Source organism: Callorhinus ursinus, unplaced genomic scaffold (assembly GCF_003265705.2).
Source record: "Callorhinus ursinus isolate GAN/ISIS: 27379988/994484 unplaced genomic scaffold, GSC_fseal_2.0 scaffold66, whole genome shotgun sequence".
NCBI classification, from domain to species: domain Eukaryota; kingdom Metazoa; phylum Chordata; class Mammalia; order Carnivora; family Otariidae; genus Callorhinus; species Callorhinus ursinus.
In genome coordinates, this window is record NW_027397128.1 from 4,904,662 (window position 1) to 4,919,088 (window position 14,427).

Below are 14,427 nucleotides of genomic sequence, written 5' to 3' on the forward strand. Positions count from 1 at the left end.
CCAGAGTGTTGACTAGGCGCGCGGGAGGAGAGCAGGCCGACAGACCTAGAGGAACGTCAACTTCCCACGGGCTGAGCGCTCTGGGAACGGGACTAAACCGGACCCACCCCTAACCGCACGAGCCGCACTCTCAGATTGGTGCCATCGTGAGCACGGCGTCCTTAAGAGCTCCCAGGAGCCCCGCCCCCTTCCTGCTCTGGGGGCGTGGCACGGGACAAGGACCCCGAGACGGAGCTTACTATTGGCTAAGAGGAGTAGGGTTGGCCTTGCGTTCGCCTGAGCAGGGGAGTAGACAGCTCAGCGGCGGCGGAGGGAGTCTATGCGCGCTGGACAGCAGTGGGAGGTGTGCGAGGCTCGCACTGGCCGCAGACCTTCGGGCGCGATCGCGGGGGAGCTAGGACTCGGCGACGGGGCTGCGGGGCTACCGGGCCGAGGCTCCAGAAGCGCAAACTGATGGGACTAGCTTGCTCGGCAGCGTCTTCCCGCTCTTCTGAGTACACTGAACGGGGCCCCCGCTGAAGTAGAAGCTGTCGGGGGGGCGCGCAGCCCAGAGTCCCAGTGTGGCCTGGAGGAACGGAGACCGTGCCAGGGCGACCCAGCCGGGAGCCCCCGGACTGAGCTCGCGTTGGGGGGAGACTCCCACTTCTTCCGAGGGGCGTCGATCCCGGGACGGCCGAGGCGTCGGGTCGGCCTCCGAGAGACCCAGTCAGGGAGAGGGCGCGCAGTCCCGAACAGTCTCGGGGAGCCAAGCGGAATCGGGCCGGATCACCCGGGGGCTCAGAGCCCCCGTCGCGCCTCGTGCGGCGGAGAGACCAGGGGAGCGAGTCCTCGGAGGCCGCGGCCCATGCCCGGGTTGGGGACGGCTGCCCAGTGAGTCCTCCTGGCCCGCCGGGCGGAGAAGAGCGACACCGAAGCCGGCGGGAGGGGAGCACTTCAAGGCCGGCGACTGCGGAGGATGGGCGCCTGAGCGGTTGAGAGCGCAGCGCAGCACGGGAAGGCGAGGCCAGTTTGCTGAGGAGGCGCCAGGGGATCCCAAGTGCAGCCTGCTCCCGGGAAGATGGCCCGGCCTGGGCAGCGTTGGCTCGGCAAGTGGCTTGTGGCGATGGTCGTATTGGCACTGTGCCGGCTCGCCACGCCGCTGGCCAAGAACCTGGAGCCCGTGTCCTGGAGCTCCCTCAACCCCAAGTGAGTAACTTATTGGCTCTGGTCCCTGGGGGTGGGAGGCACTCCTGCAGGGTGAGGCCACGCGCCCCCGAGTGCGTGCGGGGAGGTGTTTCGAGGAGGAGCGGCGCCCCATTTTGTCTCTGGCGTTTTCGAGTGTTTTCCTGCGGGCGGGCGGGGCAGGGTGCGGCGGGGTGGGGTGGGGGGCACTCGGCTGGGTTGTGACCCTTTGGCTTCCCCGCCCTCTCCTCCGCATGTCCCGGATCAAGTCGAGATGGTCGCGCCTGGCGGAGCTGGGAGTCCGGGCGCTCGAGGGCGCATCCGAGAGCTGGGTGGGGGAGAGAACGCATTCCCCTGTGGGGCCCCTGGGAACGTGGCGGTTTTCTCCGAGAGCCGCTCGAGGGGCGAGCTTGACCTGGGTGGGGGACGATGCCGGAACACAGGTTTCTCGTTTGTTTAGCTGGGAAGGGACCACGGCTCGGGACTACGCGCTTCGGGCGGGGGGCAGCGCCTGAATCCCCATTCGGGCTTCTCCCATTTCCATTTCTCTTTCTTTCCTCTTTACCTCCCCAGCTTTTCGCTTTGCCGTCTCTTCTGGCCCCTCTTTTCTCCCTGCCGGGGCCGTGGAAGGGCGGGCGCCTCTCCCAGGCTCACAAAGGCGGCCGGTGGAGAGGGGCGGAGTGGGAGAGGGATTTGTTGGGGAAGGGGGGGTTCGATCCGGCGCCCGTCGGGGGTCCAATGGAGCCGGCGGCAGAGCTTCGAGGGCCAGCCCAGGCAGAGAGTGGCGTCCGAGCTGGCAAGGGAGGTGGGTTGGGGTCGAAGGATTCCTGCCCAGGCGGGCCCCAGTGCCCCCCCAACCCTCTGTCCCTCAGATTGGGGAGCTATGCTTCGCTTTTCCCAAGGGGTTGGGGATGTAGCTACGTAGAGGAGATGCTTTCTTTTCTTCCTCCTCCTACCCCTTCACAATCCCCCCCCCACCCCAAACAACACGCACACCTTTTAGGGCGGTGGCTCAGTGGTTTCTGGGAGGCTGTTAGTGAAGAGTCGCTGGGGCTGTGTAGTGACCTCTGGACCTTTTACTCTTTTGGCATTCCGGCCTGGGGTTGGAATCCAGGGTCAAGATTGCTCTTCCTGTTTTGTGGAGGTCCTGGCAATATGCGGATACCCCTACTTAGTGGGAAACTGGGGGGCTTTGGCCTGCCCTCTGTGCTCTCTGATTTTTTGTATCTGGAATCTCTTTCTCTCCACTCTCCTGGGCTCCCCGGCTAACTTCCCGGGCTCCTGCCTGCCTTGGCCTCTTAGGTTCCAGGGACAGTGCATCTCTCAGCCCTGGAGCGGGGAGAAGGCACCTTCTCTAGTTCTATTCTCCTTGGGTTAAGGTAGGGTCCTATTTACTGGTTTGTGGGATGGCTAAAACAAGGTCAGTGTAGAGGGTTCCGGAAAGGGAACAAGGTACCAAGGAAAGGGATTGACAAGAATTTCTCCCCCACCTAGAAGCTAAACTGGGTGCAGCGCTCTCCTAACAGCAGGGAGTCAGGATAGTCTGGGGGCCCTGAGCTGCTTAGCTCAAGGGGAAAGGTTGTGAAGAGCCCAGTTCCTCCCCTCCACCCCCTGCTTACAGGGGAGGTGGAGGCTGGAAATGCTCTCTCTTGAGCCAGGATAGCTGAAATCCGCCTGGGGTAGCCCATTATAGGGGCTCATGGGAGTGACCTAATTGCTCTCTCGGGTCTCTAACCAGAGATAGCAGGCAGCTCCACAGCTGGAAAGGAGCTCTCCTGCAGAGTTGCGGGGGGGGGGGGTGGGTGGTGGTGCTGGGAGAAACAAGATCTCTCTGAGCTTCTCCCTTTTTGTGTTTTGAGCCTTTAGTGCTCTGGACCAGTTTACAGGTTTTTGAGTTCTACCCACCCCACCATCCACTTCAGGCTGAGGGGGCAGGCATCCGGCGCGGGGGGAGGACTCAGTAGGACTCAGTAGCACCCGCACGAATTCTGCCCTGTAAGTGAGCAGATCCTGAGAATGGTGGGGGACTGATCCTGGTGCCCCTGCACCCCGCCCCCCACCCCAGTTCCGTCCACGCCCAAGGGTCTGTGTGTGGGGGTGCATGGGGGGTGGACAGGAGGGAGGCACTGCCCTCAGCTCCACTAGAGCTCTGGGGGCTGCCTCTGCCACCGCGCCCAACCCTCAGGCTGCCCCAGCCTTTCAAATAAACAGTCTCTCTCTGTCTGCCTCTCCCTCTTTGCCTCCTGCCCGAGTTCTCCCTCTTGGGTCTGTGTCTGTTCGCCCTCTCACACCCTCTGTGAGCTGCGCTCACCTCCCCTCTCCAGCTAGGCTCGCCTGCTCTCCCTCTTTCTCACACTCCCTCTCACTCTTAGTCACTCTCTGCCTCTTTTTCTCAAGTCCTTTTGTTTCTCGCACATGCCCGTGCTCTCCCTCACAGGCTCATTTTCTCTCTTCCCTCCCCTCTTCCTCCCTGCTTTTGGTGTCTTTCCTCAGCCTTGTCAGGAACCGGCACCCCCCCCCACCCCCGCCGTCAAATCTCCCGGTGCCCATAAACCTTGCTTAATTGCTTCCTTCTTGGGGGAAAAAAAAATCAAAATAAAGAAGTGATGGGGTTGGGGGTATGTTTCCAGGTTCCAGGGTGCGCGCAGCCCTAGCCCTGATGGAAGAGGAGAGCAGGAAGGGCCAGCTTAAGACTTCTAGGCTCTTTCCCGAATTGGTGCGGGGGGTCTTTCAGCGTGGAAGTCCCTGGGTGGCGAGAGCTTCTGCCTCTCCTTCGCCCCTCTTGTCAGATTTGTCTGATGAGCACGGGGTGGGGAAGCAGGTTCAGTCCCACTACAGGTTGGGAACAACCAGAGTGTATGCATGTGCTTGGGTGGGTTGGGGGCTGTGATGGAAGGTCCCAGAGTGGCCCCCTCCCCCAGCCTCTTCCCCGGAGAGCTTGGGGCAGCCGGCAGGCCTCACACTTGAGTCCTCAGCCAAGTCCAGCTGCTGCAGTTCAGTCTCTCAGTCCCATTCTGACCCCTTCCTGCCCCCCACTCAGGTTCCCCCACCTCCAGGGAGTGGGAATGTGCCTGAGATCACATTACACCTTCCCTATAAGGGGGTGGGGGTGGGGGGTTCGGCTTGGTGTCCAGGACCCTTGACTCCATCCAGCATGGGTGGGGGCAGCTGCAGACCCCAACCTAGGCTTGCCCGCTACAAGCCGAAATGTTGGTCCCAGCCCCCTCACAGCTGTTCCAGCTCACAGTCCTGGGGAGGCCAGCTCAGGGGGCCCCTTTCCGGGGCGGCTAGGGACCTGACCTCTTCTACCCTGTGGCTGATTGGCCACAGGTGGGGGCTTGAGAGTGATGGGAACCCAGCGGCTCCTAAAGTTTCCCATTCTCCTCCTTCCCCACCCCCACCCCAGGCAGCCTGGGCCCTGGGGCAAGAAGGGCCTGTGAGGCTGGGGTGGGGGCTAACTGGAGGGTTCCCTGTTTCCCCTTGGGCTCTCTACTGCCTCGTCAGCTCAGGTGGATGGGGATGGGCAGGCCCTGGATACTACTGTTTTCTGGGGTTGGGACTGTGGGAGGGGTGGGCCAGCCGGGAGGCTGCTTGTTGCCAAGAGAACACCAGGTTTGGGGGAGGGTCCACTCTGTGATTATTAGGGGAGCTGAGGTGGGGGGATGCTCACCAGCCACATCCTGGGCTCCTGGCCCTGGGCACCATAGTGGCCCCTCCTGTGTGTGTTCTCGTAGTGGTCATTTCGGGGTGTGGGGATGCCTGCAGCCAGGAGCGGAAGCTCCTGTAGCTTCTTACTTCTAAATGGTACTGTGTTTGGCAGGCTACCTTAGCAATCAGGCGGCACCTTGCTACTTACAAAGCATCCTCATCTGTAAGTTCATTGCTGGTTCCCAACAGCCCCAGGGAGTAGGAATTGCCCCCATTTCCAGATGAGAAGGCCTGTGCCTGGAAGAGGGAAGTGACTTGTCTAGACTCAGCTCATAGGGGGTAGAGCTTGTCATGTTCCATTCCTTCCATGCCATCCTGCTACCTTGGAATCTAGGAGAGATAGGAATTCAAGGTGGGGTTTGGAAAGAGGTGCCGGCTCCCTGCCCCTGGGTTCCCCTCTTACCTCACAGGTGTGCGCGCATCTGTCCTTGTGACTCAGGCTCTGCCTGCGTGGGATGAGCAGTGCCCTGGCTTCCTCATTTGATTTTGCTAGGTCTGCCTCTGAGGGCAGCCTGCTTGGGTGACCTGAACTAGAGGCAGTCAGCTCACCGCCTGGCACTCTCCCTCCCGAGCTCTGAACAGCACCTTTGGTTCCTCTCTGGGTCAGGAACCTCACTGCCTCTCAGGGATCCCAGAGAAAGCAGACAACAAGAAAAGGGGTGTTAGGCCCCCCCAGTGGACCCAAGTATGAGCCTGGTGGGGCGGAGGGGAGGGCAGGGTTCAGTGTAGGTGGGGAGGTTGACTTCCTCTGGGACTCTCCTGGCTTCCCTGTCTCCAACAGCGGTGTGTGTGTGTGTGTGTGTGTGTGTGTGTGTGTGTGTGTGTGCGCGCGCGCGTGCGCGCGTGTGCGCGCGCGCCAGGACCCAGCTGCTGTTCCTGCCCACCCACGCCTGGGCGGGCACTGCTGGGACACGCCAGGCCTGCTCCTGCCGCCTCGGGGGCTGGGTGGAGCTGGGCGAATGAAAGAGGAGCCTTTAATTTGGGGGCTCCCCACCCTTGCTGGGATGAGAGCAGACTTGAGCTCTGGCTTGGGGTCTGTCCTCCACTCGTCCTGCCACTCTGTGGGTGCAGGCGCAGTGCCACCAGGGTCCCCGAGTCAAGGCCATGGCTGGAGTCTTCTACCAAGCTTGGCCCGGCACGGCCTGGGACCGGGCTGTCCCTTCAGCCGCTCTCTGACCACAGGTTCCCAGAGCCTGTGGGAAGGGCGAGAGGGAAGCCAGTGTGGGCACCTTTCTGGGCATGACCCCTACAGCTGCAAGCTGGCCCCCCTGCAGATTGTAGGTGTTTGGGTGGAGAGGGGCTCAGCTGGATGCCAGAAGCAGGCGGGCAGTTGGCCTCTGACTGGGCTACTGCCCCAGACCCTTCAGGCTTCTTGTGTCCCGGGATTCTTACTAGCAGTCATGGCGGCACTTCTCAGCTCAGTAGAAAGGCTGAGGGAGAGACTTGGGCTAGGGTGGAAGGGAAGAGGCAGGCCATAAGAAGGAGCTGGAATGCTCCGGCCGCCTCCCACAAGTCCCTTTACTCCCTGGGGTGGCTCACTGGGGTCCTGGGGCTATCAGAGGCTAAGGAGGGAAGGCCTCAGGGGTTACCATGGCGACCTGCTTCAGGCTTCCTGCTGGGCCTTGTCAATCCCCTTATTTTCCAGAAAAGGGCTTTGTCTGGGGGTGGCCCCAGGCAAGAAAGCTTGGCTTCATAATGGGGGAGTAGTAGTTTTTGAAAAGTGGGGGATAAAGAGTTTAACTTGGGGACAATCTCTTTCTCCTCCTCTCTTGCCCCTACTCCTAACCTGACATGTATGAGGGGAGACCTGCTGGGTCCCCCCTGTATAGTATGACTGGTGTTGTACCTGGCTTCAGGCTTCGCTCTCCCTGGCTACACACCTGCCCCTTATGTCCCCTTGCCACTTTCCTGGGCTTCTCATAGGCCAAGAAGCAGTTCTCCTGATGCTGGAGAAGATGCTGAGGAGGCACCATTATGGGGGATCAGGGTCAGGGAAGGCAGGTCTCATCAGGCTCCTCTCCCTTCTGCACTTTAGGGGAAGGTGAGTTTCCCTCTGCCAGCTGCTATGCAAATGAACTGATGAATATTTATGAAGTCGTCGCCGAGGTTGAAGAGAAGACTGAGGGGTGTTAGGGGCAATAGTCCTCTTTTCTTCCCCCTCCTCCATCTACTGTATAGATACCTGTTTTCTCGATGTCTCTGGATTCAAGGTAGAGCCCCCAGTAGCTGGAAGCCCTGTGTTTCAGTTCCGGAGCTCCAGAGCCTGAACGGCCATAGATGTGCTCAGAACAGCCAAGCCTCCACGGTGAGGAAGCCCGGGCAGAGTGGTTTGAGGGGTGAGCTGGCCTGTGCCCCTTCGCATGCCCTCTGTGTACCCTGCCGTCACCTCCAGGGAGGGTCTTGTTGAAGTGCAGCTATGCAAGGATTCAGCCAAGGCTTCTTAGACCCCTAGGGGTTAACGTCCTGGGTGAGGGTAGCCTCCTCCAGTTGGCTTTGAGCACCTCTCGTCCATAGCAAATGTTCCTCTGATCACTCCCTCCCTCACATGAGGGGCCTGGACTCAGTGGGTCTCGAAGGTTCCTCTGGCTCTAAGAAGTTACAAGTCCTTTAATCCTGCTGTCTGGGTGGACCTAGTGTGAGGCTGGGGAATTGAAAACTGCCTTGGGAATTATGGAGGCATGGGGTGAGGGTGTTCGCTCGCAAATGTTTGTAGGGGCCTTCATCCCATGGCCCTCTGCAGTGCAGTAAAGCTAGGTACTAAGGGAAAGACCCTCTAGTGGTTTTTACCCTCCTGTACAGCAAGATGGCAGGTCTCAGCTTGTTGAAGCCTCATTTAACATGGAGGGAGGGCTGCCTTTCTTCATCTGCTTGGTCTAGACTCACCTCCTGGGGTATCATTTGCCTCCCTCGAGTGAGGGCCCTGAGCTCCCGGTAGGCCCTCGTACCTTGTGGTCCCCAGTGCGCAACGGGCCCCCAGGAAGTGGAGCCATGCTCTTCTGCTGTCAGCTCTGTTCTCCTGAAGCACTGCTTTCAACCCTTCGTTGTCCTTGCTAGAAGGTCTGTCCCCAGTGGGATGAAAGCCACCCTGCTTGTTGTGACACCTGAGGCCTTTCAGTCTGGCCCCAGCTGAGCTTTTCCACCTCTTCTGCTTCTCTCTACCAGTTGTGGGGCCAGTCACTGGCCTGGGGTTTGTGTTCCAGCCACTCCTGTCCACTCTTGCTCTGTGTTAACTTCTTATCCGTCGCCTCCCAGGACTCACTTTCCTTCTGCTCCTTCTGAGGAACCATCTCCTGTCAGGTGAATTATCTCCTTCCTCTCACGGCCTCCAGCCCTTGCGGCTGGCACCACCGTCCTCCCACATAACCTACAGATAGCCTGGTACTGTCTGTTGCTAAAGCACGGACCATTTTTACTTTTCTGCCCCACAGCAGACAATAAAATCCTTGAGGATGGGGCCACAGCTTCTCTTCCTAGCCAGCCCACCCCCCACCCCTGCCAAAAACCCCCAAGACTGGCCTTGTAGGTACTTGCTGTTAGTGTCTTGCCTCTTGGCAGACTAGACTGTTTCTAAGCGAGAGTCAAACATGTTGAGTGCCTACTATGCGCTAGGCCCTCTGCATGCGCCATTGCACCTCCTCCACAATCCCAGGGGGGTAGGGCTCTTATCATGGCCTGCTTATAAGTGAGGAAACTGAAACTCAGGGAGATCAGGCAGCTCATCCAAGGTCGCGGAGCTAGGAAGGGCCGTGTTTGTCTGGTTCCAAAGTCTGTCTGCTTTCTCCTTCCTCCATGCTATTGCCTTGCTCCCAGCTCCAGCCTGCCCAGGCTCAGAAATGGCCAAGATAGCAGCACTGTTTTACTGTGTGCTTAGGTAAGGACAGAGTGATATGAATAGATGGGCTTGGGCAGCCACCCTCCCTCTGCTAGTCCCTGTGTCTGGCCTTCAAGATTAGAAGATGAACCTGGCTCAGAAGGCATTTGCCCGTCTCCCTCAGGATCTGGAACAGAGGCAGATGTGGAGGTGGGAGGATTAGAACACAGATGTGTGAGGTTCCTGGGGCCCTGTCTCACATGATCTGTTGTCTGTGTTTGGGCACCTTCTCCCCTCCCTCTGTTCTTTTTAGGACTGAGACTGGTCAAGTTTAGGGACTCAGGTTCTCACATTATGGGGGTTGGATGGGTCCCCCCTCTGAGACACTGGGCTGTGGGGAGTGGGGAGAGCCGTGTGGAGTCACACCTGGCCAGAGACTGTGCCCATTACCCCTTGGTTCCAGGCGATGCCTATTCCTATCTCCCCATCCTGCCCAAGATTAGCAAGGAGGGGAGAGAAGGCTTGGGTCCAAGACAGGTTGAGCTCCCCCAGTTGTAGCCTGGGAGCCGCAGGGGTGGTGGCTAAGGCATGTGTGGGCATGGGGCGTGTGTGTGTGTGTGTGTGTGTGTGTGTGTGTGTGTGTGTATTTGGGTGCATGTGTGCACACACACACACACGCATGTGTGCTGGGGAGATGGTAGCAGTGGCTCTGAAGGAACGTGAGTGTGATGGCAGTGGGAGAACAGGGCTGCCACCTCCAGGCAGCCGGAGCCTGACACCATTGGCCACGTCAGCCCCCCTGCGGAAATGCCACATTAGGACAACGGGCTCCCCCGGCTCGGCAGTGCCCCACCCTGCCGAGCAGTCAAAGCCTGGCCGCGTTGCCCACGGGCCACCCCTTCCACACCCTGCTGGCAGTGTGATTGTCTCTCCTCAGCCCCAGCCTGAGGATGGAGGAAGGACAGAATGCCTATCCTTGCCATCTCCCCCGCCCCCCAGTAGGCTCAGCCTGTGGCCCTCATCGTGTGTGCCCCCGATCCGGGGGGGATGGCCCGGGACCCTCAACCCTGAGGCTGACCATGTCATCCCTCCTGGGCAGGTTCCTGAGTGGGAAGGGCCTGGTGATCTACCCAAAGATTGGCGACAAGCTGGACATCATCTGCCCCCGAGCGGAAGCAGGGCGGCCCTACGAGTACTACAAGCTGTACCTGGTGCGGCCTGAGCAGGCGGCTGCTTGCAGCACTGTGCTTGACCCCAACGTGCTGGTCACCTGCAACCGGCCAGAGCAGGAGATTCGCTTCACCATTAAGTTCCAGGAGTTCAGCCCCAACTACATGGGCCTGGAGTTTAAGAAGCACCATGATTACTACATTACCTGTGAGTCCCTTCCCATCGTAGGGCTCTCTCTTATCTTGTAGCAGCAGGAGCTTCTAAGTAGTACGGTGAGACAGCACACGGCCTGTCCTGGGCCGGTCCCCTCTGAAGACTGGCATGCTCTCCTTCCAGCCTGGCCTTGGATTTCTGGCCCTAACATTCACCAAGGGGGTGGCTGCCCGCTCACCTTGGCTCTAGGAGTTGGGTGGGAGGAGACTCCAATTCGCGGTGCCCTCTCTCATTTTCTTGGCCTACCTCAGGTCTAATCTCGGGAATGGCAGAGTTGGCAGAACCCTTTGGCCTCAGCTGGCTGTTGGGCCTTTCTCTTCGTGGGAAACTGGCCCCAAGAGGTGAAGGAGCTTCTAGCCCCATGTCACTCGGGGAGCCGGGAATAGCATTGGGACTGCAGCCCAGTTTACCTGACTGGCTTCCTTCCAGGCTGTATAGGAGCCTCCCCCATGATTCCGCTTCTAATTGTTTGGCCTCTGAGCAACATCGCCCAGAGAGAAGATACCTCAGTGTCCACTGAGAAAGAAGGGCTAAGGCCTGGTCCTGATAAGGGAGCAGCCCCTTTGGGGGAAGCGCTAGTTTCCGACGTGGGCTGGGCCGGGCCGGCTACTCTCTTCCCAGCGCGAGGGAGCCGAGAGCGGAAAGTTTCGCAGGTAGGCGGGAGCTGCTTGTCGCCCCCTCGCCCCAGCTCCCAGTCTGTTCCTACGGGCTAAGACAGCACTAGGATTTCTAGGTAGTGTGGGCAGACTTTCTCCCCCCCCCCCACCCTGATTTCTTTGGCCTCTTGCTACAGCTACATCCAATGGGAGCCTGGAGGGCCTGGAAAACCGGGAGGGAGGCGTGTGCCGCACACGCACCATGAAGATTGTCATGAAGGTTGGGCAAGGTGAGTGCCCGGCGTGAGGGCTCCCCCGTTGAGCCTTTGCAACAGATGTCCCTGGCTGGGTATGGCTGCGTTTGGGAGTAGGGGAGGGGCAATAGGGTCAGAGTATCTGGGATCTGACTTACAGGTCACTGTTTGCTCGTGCTAGATGAGTGAGGCACCTATGCTCGTGGGGTCCCCCACTCACCTGTCCTCTCCCCGGCCCCAGACCCCAATGCTGTGACGCCTGAGCAGCTGACCACCAGCCGGCCCAGCAAGGAGGCAGACAACACCATCAAGATGGCCACACAGGCCCCCAGTGGCCGGGGCTCCCTGGGTGACTCTGATGGCAAGCATGGTGAGTGGTATAGGTGTCTCCCGAAGGGCAGAAGCCATTGCTTAGCTGCCTTTTCAGGCCCTTATCTCTGAAGGGCGGCGGCACGGGGCCCAGCCTGAAGTGGGCAGCGCGTCCCTGGGACCTGTGGCCGACCACGTCTCCCCTCCCTCCTCCTTCCTCAGAGACTGTGAACCAGGAAGAGAAAAGTGGCCCAGGGGCAAGCGGAGGTGGCAGTGGGGACCCCGACAGCTTCTTCAACTCCAAGGTGGCATTGTTCGCGGCCGTCGGCGCCGGCTGTGTCATCTTCCTGCTCATCATCATCTTCCTGACAGTTCTGCTACTCAAGCTGCGCAAGCGGCACCGGAAGCACACCCAGCAGCGGGCGCCCGCCCTCTCACTCAGTACCCTGGCCAGTCCCAAGGGGGGCAGTGGCACGGCGGGCACCGAGCCCAGCGACATCATCATCCCCTTACGGACTACAGAGAACAACTACTGCCCCCACTACGAGAAGGTGAGTGGGGACTACGGGCACCCCGTCTACATCGTCCAGGAGATGCCGCCCCAGAGCCCAGCGAACATCTACTACAAGGTCTGAGGGCCCAGCGCGGCCTCGGGCCCCCGAGGGACAGTCGGCCAGGACTGCACCTCTCCTTTCTCCCCCACGCTCCCCTCCCCGACCAGCTGTGCCCACCTTTGTATTTAGTTTTGTAGTTTCTTGGCTTTTATAATCCCCCTTTTGCCCTGCCCCCTGGGCTTCGGAGGGGGTGCTTGTGCCCCCAGCCCCCATGCTCTTGTGCCTTCCCCCTCTGGCCAGGCCTCTGGGCTCTGCAGGGGCGCCCCTTCTTGGAGGGCAGGGTTGGACGCTGATGGACAGCAGGCAGGAAGATGCTCCCCTGGCCCTGCCTCCCCTCCCCCCTCCCCCCCTTCCCAGGACTGTTTGTCCACTGTCATCACTGTTTTTAATGTTTTTGTGTTCATTTTTTAGCTGTCAACTCATTTTCATCTGTTTTTTAAAGAAAAATGGAAAAATGTAAAAGGCAGCCCCTCCTTCGGCTTTCTGAGCCTGGCCTAGCCCAGTTTAAGGGAACTGGGGCAGGATGTGGCCGGCCAGGAAGCATAGGATGGCATTTCTTTTATAAACGCCTTGGTATTTGGGGGAGGGGTGGCAGGCCAGAGCTGTTCTTGCCCAGGAGGGAAGACGAGAGGGCTATTGGGCAAAGTGTCTCGCCCTGCCCTCCTGACCCTCCTTCTACAAAGCTGATCTTGGCAATGGGGTAGTGGCTGCCACCCTTCCACCAAAAAAAAAAAAAAAAAAAAAAAAAATCTCTTCCTTGTGGGATTCTTGGGCATCTCCTGCCTCCCTCACTCTCACGGTAATTAACGTCTTAATTGGCTGTTGCCTGGGGAACAGGAGAGCTGCTGCAGGCAGATGACCTCATGGGGGTGGAGGGAGGTGAGGTGCCCAGGTGGCTATTTGCCCTGCAGAGCTGGGAGTTTCCCCTCCCCCTCCCCGCCCTGTTCTCTCCTCACCTTTGGCATCCTTTGGCCTGGTGGGGAAACGGAGGCCCAGGGCAGAGACCTAAGCGGGTATAAGGCCAGGAGGCCTGCTCCTTTTCTGGGCTCTAGCACAGGTGGGTGCCCCCTCAACCCAGCTTCCGCTGGCCCCTCCAGTCTTGGGCCGGGGCCTGGAAAGAGGAAGAGGCTGCCCAGGGCTGGGCCAGCACGCCGTGCACTTTGACCCCGGCTCCTTGCCAGCACGGCTGCGTACAGACGGCCACTTGAGTGCGCCTTGCAGGCGCTCCCAGAGTGGCCATGGAAGGAGCTGGGCCTTTATGCCCCCCACCTCCACACTGGCTCCTGGCCCGCTGCCCACCCCAGTGCCAGGTGGGAGAGGGAGCCAAACAGCCAGCCCCTTCCAGGTGGCAGTCGGAAGGGTTTTTTGTTTTTGTTTCTGTTGCCATTTGTGTAAATACTAGTCTTTTTTGGAAGAAATAATGTAAAGATGTTTTGTATAAACTCTGAATTATTTTCTTGTTGCTTTTTTCTTAGAAAAAAAATGAGAACTAAAAAAAAAAAATTAACCACATGGAGAAATGGGTGTAAAATGGTGTCATGATGTTGGGGAATGAGGTGTGAGTATGTGAGTGTGTGCGTGTGTGTGTGTGTGTGTGTGTGAGAGAGAGAGAGAGAGAGAGAGAGAGAGAGAGAGAGAGAGAGATTTCCTGTGCCCAAATCACTGAAGATCTGGGCAGGTATGGGAAGAGGGTGGCTTTCCTAGTGGAGCAAGATGTTTCTAGGTGTCCTATGCCTGTCTTCTTCTCTGCCCCCCGCCCCCAAGTTCCTCTGCCCTCTTGTTCTGCTGGAGCCTGCGACCATTTCTCCCTGTCCATCCTGTCACCTCGGTGGCACAGGCCTCATGAGCATCTGCCCAGTCTGTCATTAGGCTCTGCTAGAGAGACTTGATGGGGGAGGGGGTGTTCCCATGGGGCCCTGGGTGTGTCCGCCAGCACTGCCACCACCTGGCTGGAGCTACGTCTGGGACCTGCTGGCAGGCCCGGCCCTGCCCTGCCTCAAGACACCTGAAGGTGGATAGAAATAACTTTCCAAGAGCTGGGCCTCAGCTGCGGCCCACTGGGTGCTGGGGTTGCTTCAGGCCGCCTAGTTCACTTCTTAGCCTCTCTCGTCCTCAGAGGTGGGCCACACCAGAGTCCTCACCAGGGCATATACTTAGGGGCTTCTGGCTGGCAGGCGAAGCCCTGGAGCTAGGTGGCCGTGAGCAGCCGTGAGCACCCAGTCTCCCTGCCGCAGGCTGATGGTCCAGGAGGGTGGCGGGGGCCCTGAAGAGGGTCTGGCCTCAATCCCACAACAGCGAGGCAGACTGGCAAGGGCCCGGGGCCTTCCTGCTCCCGTCTGCGGGTGGGGAGCTCCCTGTAGAGATGGCCAAGGCAGATGTCAGGAGAGGAGGCGGATGAGATCCCAGTAGCTAGAAATGGGTAAGAAGGCACTAGAGGAAAGAAGAAGGAGGAAGGAAGGGGAGGGCTAGCTAGTGATCCAGAGCAGGAAGCTTCAGAGAACCACCAGCCAAGGCGCAGGCAGGGCTGTGAGGGAAGTGGGAAGTGCCGGGAGAAGGAAGGGGGAGGAGAGCCATGGGCCCTGTAGGGTGAA

General features: G+C 59.4%; 1 protein-coding gene across 1 annotated transcript; it reads left to right on the forward strand.

Moving 5' to 3' along the window:
• Positions 1–268: 268 nt before the first annotated feature.
• Positions 269–13,346, forward strand: EFNB1 (ephrin B1). The gene is made up of 5 exons (XM_025858411.2): positions 269–1,185; positions 9,780–10,057; positions 10,857–10,949; positions 11,155–11,283; positions 11,445–13,346. Exons 1-5 carry the CDS (start codon positions 1,058–1,060, stop codon positions 11,855–11,857), a joined length of 1,041 nt encoding a protein of 346 aa, XP_025714196.1. The 5' UTR covers positions 269–1,057; the 3' UTR covers positions 11,858–13,346.
• Positions 13,347–14,427: the final 1,081 nt, after the last annotated feature.

What these genes read in the sequence shown, in the direction of transcription:
- EFNB1 (XM_025858411.2), top strand. Translation starts at nt 1,058, where the DNA reads ATGGCCCGGCCTGGGCAGCGTTGGCTCGGCAAGTGGCTTGTGGCGATG. An exon ending in TGGAGCTCCCTCAACCCCAA is followed by an intron (nt 1,186 to 9,779) that starts GTGAGTAACTTA and finishes CCTCCTGGGCAG; the next exon opens with GTTCCTGAGTGGGAAGGGCC. An exon ending in CCATGATTACTACATTACCT is followed by an intron (nt 10,058 to 10,856) that starts GTGAGTCCCTTC and finishes CTCTTGCTACAG; the next exon opens with CTACATCCAATGGGAGCCTG.